General features: G+C 46.6%; 1 protein-coding gene across 1 annotated transcript in view; it reads right to left on the minus strand.

The window, feature by feature from the left end:
* cacna1ea (calcium channel, voltage-dependent, R type, alpha 1E subunit a) overlaps positions 1 to 16,593 on the minus strand; it is a gene marked incomplete at both ends in the record, with an annotated part of 140,441 nt that overhangs the window by 103,412 nt on the left and 20,436 nt on the right. Inside the window, one exon of the mRNA XM_084436141.1 lies at positions 5,217 to 5,508. Coding sequence (XP_084292267.1) covers positions 5,217 to 5,508 — 292 coding nt within the window. The remainder of the gene's footprint in view (positions 1 to 5,216; positions 5,509 to 16,593) is intronic.

The raw sequence follows: 16,593 nt of genomic DNA on the forward strand, positions 1-16,593 counted from the left end.
AAGCTTCCGGTGATAAACCGTTCATCGATCATTTCCTTTAATTGAGCTCTCGAAAAAATATAAAGAGCCACTTATGCCAGGAGTGTCGGCGTGCTGTTCTCAACACACGCATGTGACCTTCTGCAGATGTCACGTGGTGTGAGTGTGTGTGTGTGTGTTTGTGTGTGTGTGTGTGTGTCAATGGCCACGAGTGTGCTAGGAAAATTATGGGTGTGTGCTCGTAATCGAGGGCGTTCGTGGGTGTGTGAGTGTGCATACGAGATCGAGTGTGTGGCTCTCGTATGTGTGTGTGTGTGTGTGTGTGTGTGTGTGTGTGTGTGTGTGTGTGTGTGTGTGTGTGTGTGTGTGTGTGTGTGTGTGTGTGTGGATCTGTTATAGGATTCAGTGAGGACACTATCCAGGGCCCAAGCAGAGCAGAATGATGACAGTGGAGCCATGTAACCAGATCTCCAACGACTAAACCTCTTTAGACCAAACATATGATACAGCAGCCTGAACAGAAGTCATCAGAGCCTAATGTCTGTTAATCACATTGGCTGCGTTAATCTGATAAATGGGCAACAACCAGATCCTCAAGGACCACATGACAATAGGGAGGGAAAGTAATCTCATCGCCCCCTAGTGGTAGTGTTCCTAATGCCGAGAGAACGAATGGGATTTCTCATAGCACATTTTCTGAAAAATGATATCTCGGTCTACATCGAAAAGTTAGTAGAATGCATTAAATATGATATACTTGGAGACAAACTTTATTAATTCTGGTAATTTTCAATCAGAATCCGAATTATGTATATATTTTCTGTACCAAGGTGGTAAAGAACTACATATGGCATGCATGATGTTATTTTGTGAGCTTCTGCGAGCTTGTTGACTCTACCAGCTAACATCTAACACAATACAACCAAATTACAAATCAGTACACCTACGAAAATGCCAATATGCATTGCATGGCTGGCAGAATACTTCAGCAGTAACAAGAAATGCATCCCACGTGCTGACAATCATTTTAGATCTGGCCATGTAGAAAATGGCGCTATTCGCAGGGGGAGCTGTTAGGTGTCGTCAGGGCTAGCATGAAAAACTGGTCATATCATGTTACGGTGAGTTAGCATCATAAGTGAGCCTATTACGGTTAGCGGTTAAGGTTAGGGTTACGGACCAGTAAGAATAGCCAGGCGCACCTGCGGATCAGACCAGCTAAGACCAGTCTGACCAGCTAATACCATCCTAACCAGCTAAGACCAACTTGATCAGACCATGCTGACCAGCTAAGACCAGTCTGACCAGCTAATACCATCCTAACCAGCTAAGACCAACTTGATCAGACCATACTGACCAGCTAAGACCATGCTGACCAGCTAAGACCAGCCTGAGGTTGACCAGCTAAGACCAGCCTGAGATTGACCAGCCTGAGGTTGACCAGCTAAGACCAGCCTGAGGTTGACCAGCCTGAGGTTGACCAGCTAAGACCAGCCTGAGGTTGACCAGCCTGAGGTTGACCAGCTAAGACCAGCCTGAGGTTGACCAGCCTGAGGTTGACCAGCCTGAGGTTGACCAGCTAAGACCAGCCTGAGGTTGACCAGCCTGAGGTTGACCAGCCTGAGGTTGACCAGCCTGAGGTTGGCCAGCCTGAGGTTGACCAGCTAAGACCAGCCTGAGGTTGACCAGCTCTTTGGGATCTCTTGGAAATGACTAGAATTTGCAACCATTCGTCCCGTACCGATGGGAGCAATCTGGCGCAAAGCACAGCATTTTTCTCATGAGTGACGTAGGCCTACCTAAGCGCGCCCAGCTCTGTAGTCCATTTATTAAACGAATGGAGTCATTTCGAAAATTTGAAAGAAGTCGAAATACAGTTTGAAATTCTCACAGTTTGTAGGTTATTACTGTAAAGACACTCACACCTCACCGAAATGGCTTCGTAGTAATTATTAGAAAATCCGGTCTACGGGAGTTTACATTGAAACTCCTCTCCGATAGGAACAAATCCACTAGGGGCGCATGTTTTCACTTTCCCTCCCTAGACTGTCACTGATAAGAACACATCACTAGACTGTAGAATAACCTGACCAGGCCAGGAGCTCAGTGCTAAGAGACATCACGTGACCCTCGGATGGTGTGCGTGTGCATGTGTGTATGTGTGTGTGTGTGTGTGTCCAGGTTATGAATGTCTATCCATACAGTCTATTCATCTGAGTAGAGACAATAGCTCCCAGACCCACCTGGAACACCTGCAAAGCTGTCACACCAACAAGAAGAACACACACACATACACACACCCCAGTAGTTACACCGACACACACACACACACCCCAGTAGTTACACCGACACACACACACACACCCCAGTAGTTACACCGACACCGACACACACACACACACACACACACACACCAGCAATTACACCGACACACACACACACACACACACACACACACACACACCCCCCAGCAGTAACACCGACCCACACACACACACCAGCAGTTACACCGACACACACACACACACACACCAGCAGTTACACCGACACACACACACACAAACACACACACACACACACACCCCAGCAGTTACACCGACACACACACCAGCAGTTACACCGACACACACACACACACACACAGACAGACACGCACACACCATCAGTTACACCAACGACACACATACATACATACATACATACATACATACAGTACACGTACACCAGTAGTCACGGCAACAAGAACAAGAGAAAAACATAGTCAGAATTAGTTTCCCAAGCATTGCTCACATCATCTGCATTAACGTTGCCTGTTACAACAGGGGGGGGTGCAGTTACAGTAGATGTTGATAAAAAAGTAAGTTGAGGTTTAGATGTTATAAAACTACCAAACAACTTTCGCATGCTGTGCCTGAGACCAACACACGCACACACATACTGTACACGCACACACACACAGACACACACACACACACACCAGTTACACCAGCGAAACAAACACACACTCTCATCAGCAGTCATACCAACAAGACAAACATCACACACACATACGCACATATATATAACGCACACACACACACACACACACCAGCAGTCCCACGCCTCTCCTCTTCTGTTAGAGAGACAATGCTACAGAGCTTTGGTGAGATGCCAAGTCATTACCAAGCTATTAGCAGTTAGGCTCAGTCTATAATTTTTTCCTTGTGTGTGTGTGTGTGTGTGTGTGTGTGTGTGTGTGTGTGTGTGTGTGTGTGTGTGTGTGTGTGTGTGTGTGTGTGTGCGTGTGTGTGTGTTGATGTGCCTGAGATGCACTGACAGCTCGTGCGGCGGTGGTTGGGACACCGGGGTGGTGTTGGCTGAGGTGTATTATGTCCATCAATGAGGATGCAGAGAGACGCGGCTGATCCACTTTCCACTCCTCTGCTCTGGGTCTCCCTCTTACTCTCTCCATCCTCTGCCCTCTCTCTTTCTCTCTCTCTTTCTCTCTCTCTCTTGCTCAAACACTCTCTCTCTCGTTGTCTCTTTTGTTCTCATCTCTATGTCTCTCTCCTGCTCTTGCTCAATCTTTCTACATCCGTCTCTCTCTCCCTCTCTCTCTCCTTCTTATTCACTGAAAATGATCCGCTGTTTCATGCAACAAGTTGTTATTTTCCCAAATGGTAAATTCTAGGACGAAACCTGTCCTGAGCTTTCTGTAAGGGTTGATTTGACCCTCATCTTACAGCACCACCAGGTCTTTATTCGCCTTATTCACCTGGCAGCCATATTGGTCAGTCTGGGGTGCGGATGTGGAAGTGCCCGTTGACTTCAATGTTAAAAGTTCGCTGTAAAAACACCACTTCAAGAACCGAAATAGACAACTAAATAGAAAATAGACAATAAACAACTGCCATTGTTTTCGCATTTGGAAATACATGGAGGTGAATGAGCCATAGTTAGCCGTCAGCTGCATTCACTCTGATGTATTTCCAAACGCGAAAACAACGGCAGTGAAAAACAATCAGAGTCTGGTAATGATGAGTTTGTTACCCCGATAGTGTATTCAGCCTGTTATTTTGACTGTTTTGGTTCTTGAAATGGTGTTTTTACAGCAAACTTTTAACATTGAAGGCAACGGGCACTTCCGCATCCGCACCCCTCATTACGTCAGACTGACCAATATGGCAGCTGAGGTGAATAAGGCGAATAGTATAGTTTATACTCAACATATACAGGGGTATATATAGGGGTAGTTTAATATTTAGGATTATTAGTCCTGTTATAAGGTTATTGATGATCATATACAATGGTCCATATATAAAAACCTTGTCGAATTGTGCCCTCTTGCTCATTGCTCATGTCACAGCTAAGTACACAAAGGATCTCCAGGGGTTTGTTTGTTAGAGTTCCCGTGTACAGTCGTCTGCAGGTGACTGCCTGGCTGAGTTTCACTTTGCCTGACCGGTCAGCGGTGTTATCACGTCACGTTTCAGCTCGCGTCTGCTCACTCGGAACCTCGAAGGAGGTGATCCGGAGAAGACTAGCGATGAGACTCGGCTGTACGGGCCTTTTACGCAACGGGAAACTCAAATAAGGAGGTAGAGTCGACTCTTTCATGCGCTGGAAAGCCAACATATGATTCCTACCCAGATCATTTCTCTCTCTCTTTTTATGACTCCATCCCCTCCGGACCAGCTCTCTCTCTCTCTCTCTCTCTCTCTCTCTCTCTCTCTCTGACTCAACTCATCACCATAGGGTTGTGAGTCACAACAAGCAGGGGCTACATGCCTGGTCACCTCGAGGACTTCGTGGTCAGTTGGACATTGAGATGTAACCGAGTCTCCACACAGTAGAAATCAGCCGCACTGTAACCTACCCCTGCAATGCTGTCAGAGAGATCTCATCATTAGTAGTCTGACATATGAGCCACTGCAGAAAATAGTATGTTAGGTGTGTGTGTGTGTGTGTGTGTGTGTGTGTGTGTGTGTGTGTGTGTGTGTGTGTGTGTGTGCGTGTGTGTATAGCGGTGGCTCAGGCCTTCGAAAGCTCACCAGGAGCAGTTAAAACCAACAGAAGAGAAGTCGCTCTCTGGCGCTGTCCATGGTGCTGAAATTCTATGAGCGCAGGATTTCGCCAATGTCACAGTCATCATTAATGGGAAATATATCACTTAGACAAAACTTTGGAGAATGTGTGTGTGTGTGTGTGTGTGTGTGTGTGTGTGTGTGTGTGTGTGTGTGTGTGTGTGTGTGTCACACTTTACCCTCTGGACCAAAAGGATATGGCCATTCTATTATCTTCTTGGCGTACTTCCGCACTACGTTGTCCTCCCCGAAGATGAAGAGAGACCGGTTAACGGTGAAACAGTTCTGTCTGACCGGGATGGGGTTATACAAGGCCATGGTGCGGGCTCGCTGCGCTTTGGTCTGCTTAAATGCGGGGGACACGCCACCTGTGGACACCGCCGGTCCATCCCGGTTCCGGTTACGCATGGAGCCTCCATCCCCGGAGACCAGCAAACCGGGAACGTCGTCTCCGAACCGAGCCATTCTGCGAGGGACAAGCAGAACCGGAGACAAGAGAGAAAAAGGTTAGTGCCTCGGAGGCTCCGGTAGTGTAGGGTTGAGGAGCGAAGTCTGAAAACAAAAAGAAAGCTTTATTTTAGTCCATCATTGTGGAATAATTGTTTATCCACACGGGACTGTTCAGAGAGAAACTGTAGCCTACTTAATAAAGTTTAGTTTCAGTCACCTTAACGGTCTCGTATCAAGCCTCAGTCAAATATCTTCACGTCCTCAACCTCAGCCGAGGTTACAAAGCAACACGTCGTTCTCTCATCCGAGATGCAACCCCTGACGCCAATAAAGCAGAAAAACGAGTCTCAAGTATGCAATGTAAACAAAATGAAAAGTGAAAACTATTCATTAAAAATCATCATCGGAAATCCATTGTTAGGTTTGTGTCCATCTAAACTCTTAACCATACGTCTTGTCTCCCGATGGTCCGTTCTCAAGAGTGAAAATTAGCTTTTTGTACGGTTCCGCTGGTAGCTGAAGAAACCGACAACAGAATAGTAGAAACAGCTTCTTTTCACGTCCGTCCTCGCTCCCCTCTCTATCTCAAATCCGGGGAGTGTAATAAACATGGCCCCCCTGCGATAAACTTTTCGCTTTTCCTAGAATTGTGCTCCGCTTGTCCTTAACTGCGCATCGACGAGCAACAAGCTGACAACTAAACTCGGACCGGCAGCGGCAGAGACGCTGCTGTCTGTCGGTGCGCTCGTCCCCGCTGCTGAACGTGATTAACACAGACGTGCTTCCCTACCGCCGGGGTCAGACTCAGAGAACAAGCCTCGTTATACCCCCACGGGGCAACGCCCGCCCTATATTACGCACACAAATTCAAATGTCGCCGTTCTCTGCCATTTTTTCTTCTTCTTCTCGTTTTCTTTACCTATCTGGAGTGTCCAAAAAAAGATTCCCTATATAGGCTACCATAATATGTTAAACAGAATTGGAAAGCTCATCAAAATGTTCATGAAGCTTCGGGCTCTCAGGACTATAGACTATTGACTAATTGTTTGTACACGGGGAGTATTTAATAAGTACCAATGTAGACTTCGGGCTGATTTGAAACTGATGAAGCACCTGTTTACAGTCGAGGCACGGCACTGAGGCACGCGCCGTGAGCGCAAGACCATCACGAGCCGCCGAGGCGGACAATAGCTGCCCAGCGGGGCGCAGACACCGTGCATGGTCGCCTGCTGAGGGGAGTGCTGCTGTCTGCCAAAGAGGAGAGGAGAAAACACAAAGGACGTGGAGTGTGCTCGTGCAGCATAAAAATAGGCCTGAAGTAACCACGTTTCATGTCAGATGTCCTTTTCTCTGAAAGCGATGACACGATATAGACACGGAAAGAACAAACAAAACGAAACAAAAGACATCTGTGTATTTGCCTACCAACGAAAAGCCACTCGTGCGGGGTTCACGGTGATCCAGATTAAACAGTATGAACCCATGCTGAGATAATACATCCTGAATGGAGAAATTTGAATCACTATCAGTCGCATCTACAAGCAACACCTTGCTGCTCTATCACACAAAGAAAATCAAAAGAAGATCCTCATGAATGCCTAACACATGAGACTACCTCATGTTCACAGTTATGAGAGGGGATTGTATTAATAAATTGTATTCAGGATTACGGTTCAGTCAGGGCTGATGGCCCCTAGCAAATTGCCTCCTGGTGGTTAGGGGTTTAATTTGAAATGGTCGAAACAGCCAAACCCATCACTGGGGGTCATGCACTGTGAAACTAGGCGGTATAGAGGGTCATATCATGTCCTAACTAGGTGGTATAGAGGGTCATATCATGTCCTAACTAGGCGGTATAGAGGGTCATATCATGTCCTAACTAGGCGGTATAGAGGGTCATATCATGTCCTAACTAGGCGGTATAGAGGGTCATATCATGTCCTAACTAGGCGGTATAGAGGGTCATATCATGTCCTAACTAGGCAGTATAGAGGGTCATATCATGTCCTAACTAGGTGGTTTAGAGGGTCATATCATGTCCTAACTAGGCGGTATAGAGGGTCATATCATGTCCTAACTAGGTGGTATAGAGGGTCATATCATGTCCTAACTAGGCGGTATAGAGGGTCATATCATGTCCTAACTAGGCGGTATAGAGGGTCATATCATGTCCTAACTAGGCGGTATAGAGGGTCATATCATGTCCTAACTAGGCGGTATAGAGGGTCATATCATGTCCTAACTAGGCGGTATAGAGGGTCATATCATGTCCTAACTAGGCGGTATAGGGTCATTTCATGTCCTAATTGAGATTTAATTGCCCGTGATAATGTGGGTGTGGTTCATTCAGACCCCCTGCAGAGTGAAGTCATTACCCTGAGACCAACACGGCCACTCAGAGAGACCAGCAGCAGAACAAGGCCGCTCAGAGAGACCAGCAGCAGAACAAGGCCGCTCAGAGAGACCAGCAGCAGAACCAGGCCACTCAGAGAGACCAGCAGCAGAACCAGGCCACTCAGAGAGACCAGCAGCAGAACCAGGCCACTCAAAGAGACCAGCAGCAGAACAAGGCCGCTCAGAGAGACCAGCAGCAGAACCGGCCATGAAGAAGCTGGAGACCCAGAGATCCAGGGTGTTCAGAAAACAAAGGGGGAGCTGGTAGCCATAAAAGAGGAGGGACTGGAGGTGGAGGAGAAGGAAGACAAGGGGGTGGAGGAGGAGAAAGAGTTGGAGGAAGAGGATGTGGAGGAGGAGGAAGAGGTGGAGGAGGAAGAGGTGGAGGAAGAAGAGGATGATGTAGAGGAGGAGGAGGTGGAAGAAGAGGATGATGTAGAGGAGGAGGAGGTGGAGAAAGAGGATGATGTAGAGGAGGAGGAGGTGGAGGAGGAGGTGGAAGAAGAGGATGATGTAGAGGAGGTGGAGGAGGAGGTGGAAGAAGAGGATGATGTAGAGGAGGAGGAGGTGGAAGAAGAGGATGATGTAGAGGAGGAGGAGGTGGAGGAGGAGATGGAAGAAGAGGATGATGTAGAGGAGGAGGAGGTGGAGGAGGAGGTGGAGGAAGAAGAGGATGATGTAGAGGAGGAGGAGGAGGTGGAAGAAGAGGATGATGTAGAGGAGGAGGTGGAGGAGGAGGTGGAAGAAGAGGATGATGTAGAGGAGGAGGAGGTGGAAGAAGAGGATGATGTAGAGGAGGAGGAGGTGGAAGAGGATGATGTAGAGGAGGAGGAGGTGGAAGAAGAGGATGATCTAGAGGAGGAGGAGGAAGAAGAGGATGATGTAGAGGAGGAGGAGGAAGAAGAGGATGATGTAGAGGAGGAGGAGTTGGAGGAAGCGGATGTGGAGGAGGAGGTGGAGGAAGAGGATGATGTAGAGGAGGAGGAGTTGGAGGAAGCGGATGATGTAGAGGAGGAGGAGGTGGAGGAAGAGGATGATGTAGAGGAGGAGGAGGTGGAAGAAGAGGATGATGTAGAGGAGGAGGAGGTGGAAGAAGAGGATGATGTAGAGGAGGAGGAGGTGGAAGAAGAGGATGATGTAGAGGAGGAGGAGGTGGAGGAGGAGGTGGAAGAAGAGGATGATGTAGAGGAGGAGGAGGTGGAGGAGGAGGTGGAAGAAGAGGATGATGTAGAGGAGGAGGAGGAAGAAGAGGATGATGTAGAGGAGGAGGAGTTGGAGGAAGCGGATGATGTAGAGGAGGAGGAGGTGGAGGAGGAGGTGGAGGAAGAAGAGGATGATGTAGAGGAGGAGGAGGTGGAGGAAGAGGATGATGTAGAGGAGGAGGAGGTGGAGGAAGAAGAGGATGATGTAGAGGAGGAGGAGGTGGAAGAAGAGGATGATGTAGAGGAGGAGGAGGTGGAAGAAGAGGATGATGTAGAGGATGAGGAGGTGGAAGAAGAGGATGATGTACTGTAGAGGAGGAGGAGGTGGAGGAGGAGATGGAAGAAGAGGATGATGTAGAGGAGGTGGAGGAGGAGGTGGAAGAAGAGGATGATGTAGAGGAGGAGGAGTTGGAGGATAAAAATAGAAAGGCCATCTTTACCTTCTGTTGAGGTGGACAATTTAGATGTTTCAACATTCTCACATTTTTATTTGCCATTTGGTTATGGAGCAGCAGCAGGAGGTGGAGATGATGGATGTGTGGGGGCGGTAATAATACAGTAGGTGGGATTTTTATATCTTACAGCCCGTTTCCTCCAGGTGCACACATCTCTGTCTGAGCCTGAGAGAGTCGCCCCATCAGCAGTCTGTCAGCATGGGGCACCGCCGCCAGGCTGGGGGGGGGGGGGGGGGGGGGGTGTCAGTGTTAATTTTTACAGCAAATTTTTTATTCAGTTTTAGTCAGTCTTTTCACTAAAATGCTTTTTACTTTTAGTAATATTTTAGTCTGAATTGTTTTAGTTTTCATCTAGTTTTAGTTGACTAAATGGCATTCAGATTTTTGTTGACTAAATCAACAATCGATTTAGTCAACTAAAATCGAATGGGTTTAGTTAAAGTGTAATGCATAATTTCCCCATTTCTCTAGAATTTCCAAACTCATACTGTACTGTATATATACTCCTGGAGGAAACATCTCTTAGACTGATAGACAAAGCTACTGAATTATATTTCTATGCACTCTCCTGGCCTGTGTTCAAAGTTTTTTCAGCGGGAGCCACGCCTTTCACGTAAAAATCTTAGCATTCTGATTGGATCTCTTCTTAAATCGTCTATCCCACATTTTCGTTAGTTTTTGCCTGTTGACGAAAATGTCAATAGATTTCGTCATAGTTTTTGTCATCATGAATTCGTTTTTATTTATTAGTTATCATCTCATATTCTACCTTATCACCACCCAACACTGACTGGCTGCTCCTGTGATGTAATAAAGGACTAGGTCCTCTCTGCTGTGACAGAGAGGTCTGTAAGCAAGCACACACAACACACACACAAAGAAACGCAAACAAACACAGAAATACGCACAAACCCACACAGGCACAAAGCCGTGTACGCACGCATACACACACACACACACACATACACACATACACACACACACAAACAAACACACACACACCTCCAGCTGACAGAATGCTCTCTGGAAGACCAATTCACCAAATAAAAAGCCCAAAGTGGGTTTATTAAGACGAAAGTGCACCAGGGCATCGCAACACTTAAAGGAGTAGTAAATGGAAAAATCATGTTTAGCCCTGTTTTAAGGTTACTTATGATCATATACAATGGTTCAGATCAAAAAGTTGACAAAACTAGCACTTTTGAGAATGTCTGATAATTGCTCTACCACCGTTTTGGTCATGCAATGGATGTGGGTGGGCACCGTGAAAAATCACTTTTTCCCTTTACTACTCCTTTAAAGAATGTGTGTGTGTGCGTGTATGTGTGTGTGTGTGTGTGTGTGTGTGTGTGTGTGTGTGTGTGTGTGTGTGTGCGTGTGTGTGTGTGCGTGCGTGTGTGTGTGTGTGTGTGTGTGTGTGTGTGTGCGTGCGTGCGTGCGTGCGTGCGTGTGTGTGTGTGATTGTGTGTGATTGTGTGTGTTTGTCGCCACCGTGAGTCAACACCGCATGATAACTGAACTGAAAGGGAGTGATGACGAGCACGGGAGAGGCTTGAACAACCCAGAAATAAATCAAAAGCATGTTGTACCGATGCAGCAGTGAGAGAGCTCCTGACCACCCCACCCCTCCACAGACCTAACCAGCACACAGAGCTGCTCTCCAGTTGCGTTGAAACCCTCCTTGCCACCCCCTGGCTCCAGAGCAGCCTGGGTAACGCCAGGGTGGTGGTGTGTGATGTCAAGGTTTTGTCCCCCTGGTGGATCAGAGCTCTGATTGGGTGTAACTGCTTCCCCACATCCGACCCTGCTAATGAGCAAAGCCAAGCAGGCGGGAATCATTATCTGTCCGTCTGTCTGTCTGTCTGTCTGTCTGTCTGTCTGTCTGTCTGTCTGTCTGTCTGTTCCCCCCCCCCTCTCTCTCTCTCCCTCTCTGTCTTTCTCTCTCCAGTTCACTAGCCTGCCTCCTTGTCATCTTAACAGTAGTTTCCATAGCGACAGGACATCCTTGAATGGCTGATTTGTCCTCCTACTTGCAGACGCACAGGATTCAGAGCACAAAAGACACCTTCCTCCCTCTCCTTTCTTCTCCTCTCCCCTATTCCCCTCTGTTCTCCTTGTCTCTCCTCTCCTCTTTCTGCATGGTGCTGAATGTCCCAACTCAACCTCATCTCTCTCCACTTTCAGCTGTTACTTCCCTTGGTCCCAGACCTGACGCTCTCTCCCCTGGAGGTGTCTCTTCCCAGCCTCAACCCCAGACCTGTAGCTCTCTCTTACCCTGGAGGTGTCTCCCTGCTGTCCTATCCAGACCAGCAGAACCATAGGGCAATGACCCCTAAATCTAATCAAATGGAATCAAATCAAACTTTATTTGTATAGCGCATTTCATACACAGTGGCAACGCAATACGCTTTACAGAGAGTAAAAGGGGGTGGGCATAGTTCCCACCCCTACATCTACATATTCCAGAGGGAAGCAAAAAAAAAAACGTTTCACCCGGGGGCCAGAAAAGTGAGCTGCAAAAATTCTTCCCTGATCTCTCTCAACGAGACGATCGAGCTCCTGGAAAATGTTTGTCTATTGGCTGAGAACATATACAGAGCAGTAAACATGGGCTAAATACTTCATAAGAGAGACATGACTAAGAGTAGAGTGCACAAATAGTTACAGAGAAGTTGCCTACATGGTAGGCCATTATGTGTTAGCTATCCCTGTAGTCTCTAATTTGATATTAAAGTGAATCATATGGTAAAGCACAGTCAGCACTTACATGTAGCAGAACAGGCTAGAGAATGCCGCAAAACAGAGGTGGGGAAACAGAAAGCAGAATTTATGAATGTATTTAAAGGGCACCACATATGCTGTTTTTACCTACTTAAAATCGGTTTCTAGGGTCTCAGAAAAGTGAATTTTAATGTCCTATGCAGAAAAAAACTCACATTTCGCCCCTGAGTGATCTTATTCCATCTGTCTGAATGGATTTCTGTGAAAGCCCCGTTGACCAATGAGATGGAGGGGGAGGGGCGGGGGAGGGGTGCCAATATCTTCACGAAGAGTTGGGACAAGATGTAGGCCTAGCGATAAGTGTGGATTTTTGAAGCCGAAAACAGAACAGCGATGCGGCATTATTCCTGATGTGACGCACTCGACTCGGCTGGAAAAAAAGCGAGACTATGATAACGCTCCTCGATCTACGTCACCAAAACGTCAGTAACAACGCGGAAAACTCTGAAACTCCGAATGGCTTGTTGAAGGGTTGAACTTCCAGGGCAGGAGGAAGTGTGCTGACCATAAACAAATGACTGGGTTGTTTGATATCAACTTTTGTACATTGGTAGGACCGTCAGAGACCAACATGTATATGATAAACACATTACAAAATGGATTTAGCATGTGCGGTGCTCTTTAAAGCATCATTGATACGGTAATGCCCACCTTCTCAGGCTACCTGGTCGTCACGGTTGGGTCGAGGTGGGGTCAGTATGAATGATTTGTGTGATTCCAATTTTAGGTTCACTAGGTGCTAGGAGATGGATTGCAGTTTAATACGTGGAGAGTGACACAGTTTTCCACTCTGATCTGAATTACAAGTGACTGACAGAAATTCATTTGAATTCAGCTCAAGTATTGAGCATATGGGGGTCTGAGCTGAATTCAAACTACAGTAATCCAAAACCTCAAGAAAAAAATAATAATGTAATCACTGCAGTTTTTCTTGATCAGTACTCTGAGAAGCAATGATGAGACATGTATGTAACATATGTGTGTGTGTGTGTGTGTGTGTGTGTGTGTGTGTGTGTGTGTGTGTGTGTGTGTGTGTGTGTGTGTGCGTGCGTGTGTGTGTGTGTGTTTCGCTGCAGCGATTTAGCCCAGCCCTGACTCCAGCAGTTTAGGTTTTTTTTGCGCTGTTACCTAGCAACCAGCCTGTCCTATTCTCAGACTTACAAGACAGTCACCATAACCCGGTTAACGAACACGCTAATAACACGCTAATAACATACATGAATCAGTGCTTCTGGAACCGTCTGAACCTGCCTGCACCCGTTTTGTCTCTGTCTGGAGGTGTTTATGTGATTAAAACACGCAGGGGGGAAGAAATAGGGGGTAGTAGTACAAATTAACAGACAGGTATAACATGCTCAGCGGATCGCAAAATACTGATGTAAACACACACACACACACACTTCTCTCTCCCTCCTTCCATTAACCATCACCCTAATTAGTCTAGTAGGACAAATGTGTTTTTTAGGACCCTAATGGTGTCTAGTTAAGAATTTCGCTTGTTGCCCAGGTCAACTAATGTCCCATGAGGTTCATTTGGCGGCCATCTTGAATTGATGTCCATCGCTTAAACCGGACAACATACAAAGGCAAATGAACTTCTGCCTTACTCTGGCACTCTGCTGCTACTCCTGTGCAAACATGTGAGCCGACTCGAGGTCATGAGCCAGGTGGGGCTCCCAGTCCTGCTGGTGCTGAGCAGTAGAGGATGGTCAGAGGCCGCATGGGGGTGGTGCGAAAGGTGGGGGTGCCGTAGGTCCCCGGGATCCATCTCCTGTTGCTCTAGGTGGGTCTCCTTCCCCACCTCCTCCTCACTCATGGCAAGAATGCCTTGGAACTCCATCAGCGGCTGCCACAGCCGCCCCAGCTGCAGGGAGTCTAGGCCGTCACAGTCCTTTCTTCATATTTCTCCTACTCCAGACATCCAATTCAAGATGGCCGCCAAACGAACCCCATGGGACATTAGTTGACCTGTAGAAAAGATTAGGTATATGCACATCCCCCCCAAAAAACTGGTTCTGGACCAAAAAAGAAATAAAACAAAAGGAATGTCTGCCCACACAGTATACTGCTGTCCCCTGCTTTGTTCCCCCATCAAACATAACATCTTGCAATCTGATGAAGCCCTTGTTGGGCGAAACGTTATGTTTGATGGGTGAATGAAGTATGTGTGCGGACATTTCCTTTCTTTAACATTCATTGACCTGGGCAACAAGCCAAATTCTTAACTAGACACTATTAGGATCCTAAAAAAAGCAGGTTAGGCCTACAAAAGAATGTAATGCGGGTACATGGGAAACTATTTCTCCTCCTTGACTAAATACTAGCCTTACACGACCCTAACTCTTCTCCCTTGTTCCTCCTCCCCCTCTCTGTACTGAGACACTGGCACCCAAATGCTGTCACAGGTATGGCCAACAGTTTTTCTATTAAGGGTGTTTTTAATCCCAAAACATATTTGCTGGTCCACCAAAGTTCAACGTATGTGGTTTTCCTATCACTTCAAGTGTCCATGAGGCGTCAGTTGATCTGGGCATGTGGTGAAACTACAAGGTCTATAAACAATGAACATCGGTTGCTTCCGCCTGCAGGATATGGATAGGATTCCATGCATAGGATTCTAGTGGCAGGCTGTGCTTCTGCTGCCCCCTTGTGGACTAGATTAAGTACTACACTAACATGTAAATTGGTTATTCTCTCCCCAGTCCTGTTCAGCTTCTCCATACCCAGATGCTTGGTTAAGTAAAGGATCTGGGTGACATTTGGGCAACAAAAAATGTCCAAATGGATATTGTTTCATAAAGATCAGATAGATCCTGAGAAAAGGTTGTTAAATGCTTGTTATACTCAGGAAATGACACTGGGAAGTATGAACCACTGAGTGAAAACCGTGTAAAAGAAAAAAAAAGAAGAGTAATCAGAAATGCCATGAATAAACGATTTCCAATCTGAGGAGAAGTGAGGTCTGCCTGCTGCGGCTGCAGTCTGCTCTGGAAATTAAACCATCCATCTGATCCTATATCTGGAAATTAAACCATCCATCTGATCATATATCTGGAAATTAAACCATCCATCTGATCCTATATCTGGGACCCCAGCGAGGGAGGGAGAAGAAGGGTAATATTCATGCTGGCAGCACCACAGATCAATACAGCTATCAGAGGAGCAGCCCCCCCCCCCCACACACACACACATATCTCTGCCTGCCAGGTGGTAATGAGTCCAGCGTCATTTACTCAATAATTCACTCCATCTTAATCCACGGAGCATACTGACAGTGGGCAGAGCGTTTTAGGGTGGATTGCCAGGATTGTTCCTACTCCCATCCTTTTTCACATCTCTCTATAGGATTCAGACTCATTCTTCACCATAATGATGCTAGGTCCCCTACAATGGGCACACACACACACACACACACACAACTGAGGTAATGAGAGGTCATCAGAGGGACTATGGAGGCTGTCAGACACTGCCAGCTGCTGGGGGGAGATCGTACACACTCACACAGATATTCACAGTCTCAGCTCTAAAGGGTTCTCTAGTGGCAGCTCTCTAAATACAGTAAGAGAAGATTAACTTTAATAATCCCTGTTACATAGTTGATTTGTTCAAAAACACCATTAGGGAAGGCGAGTTCTTGTACACACCGTACAACCTGTCCTGTATGGTGATTCCCCTGTAGGCTATGGAGTATCAGGTTGGCCTCCTAAAATCCTTATACCCCCCTCCTACACACACACACACACAAAAACACACACACACACACACAAAGCCTGCCTTGGTTGTCATGGATGAGGAGATTGGGGTCTACCAAGCCCCCATGTGGCACACTACACCCTTGAACTATCCCATAAACAATGTGAGTCACACCCACAGGAAACTAAAAAAAAAATACTGTATTGTAAATATAGCAAACAAAAAACACTAGCTCATGTGGTGTAATAGTAACGCATCAAACTACTCTAGCGATGCGCTCCGTTTATCCTGTTATAGTTTTAGCCTGATTAGGGCAAAATTATACTTTTCAAAAGGAGAGTTGCAATATAGCGCACATATATCTACCCTACCTGCGCAAATTACATCATTAGTCTACAATCAACAATGTTTTTGGAGCCCACATAACACATCATGGGAATGTTGTCATTTACATTTTATTGAGAGAAATACAACATATGGACTATCCAGAATATAAATCCAATCTGTGAACAACAAAAGGTTCTTATGTAACAGAGCAATTTGATGACATGGCTTTTCTGTCTGACTGTACCCCAC

The sequence above is a fragment of the Borostomias antarcticus genome (genome assembly GCF_949987555.1).
Source record: "Borostomias antarcticus genome assembly, chromosome: 3".
Lineage (NCBI taxonomy): Eukaryota > Metazoa > Chordata > Actinopteri > Stomiiformes > Stomiidae > Borostomias > Borostomias antarcticus.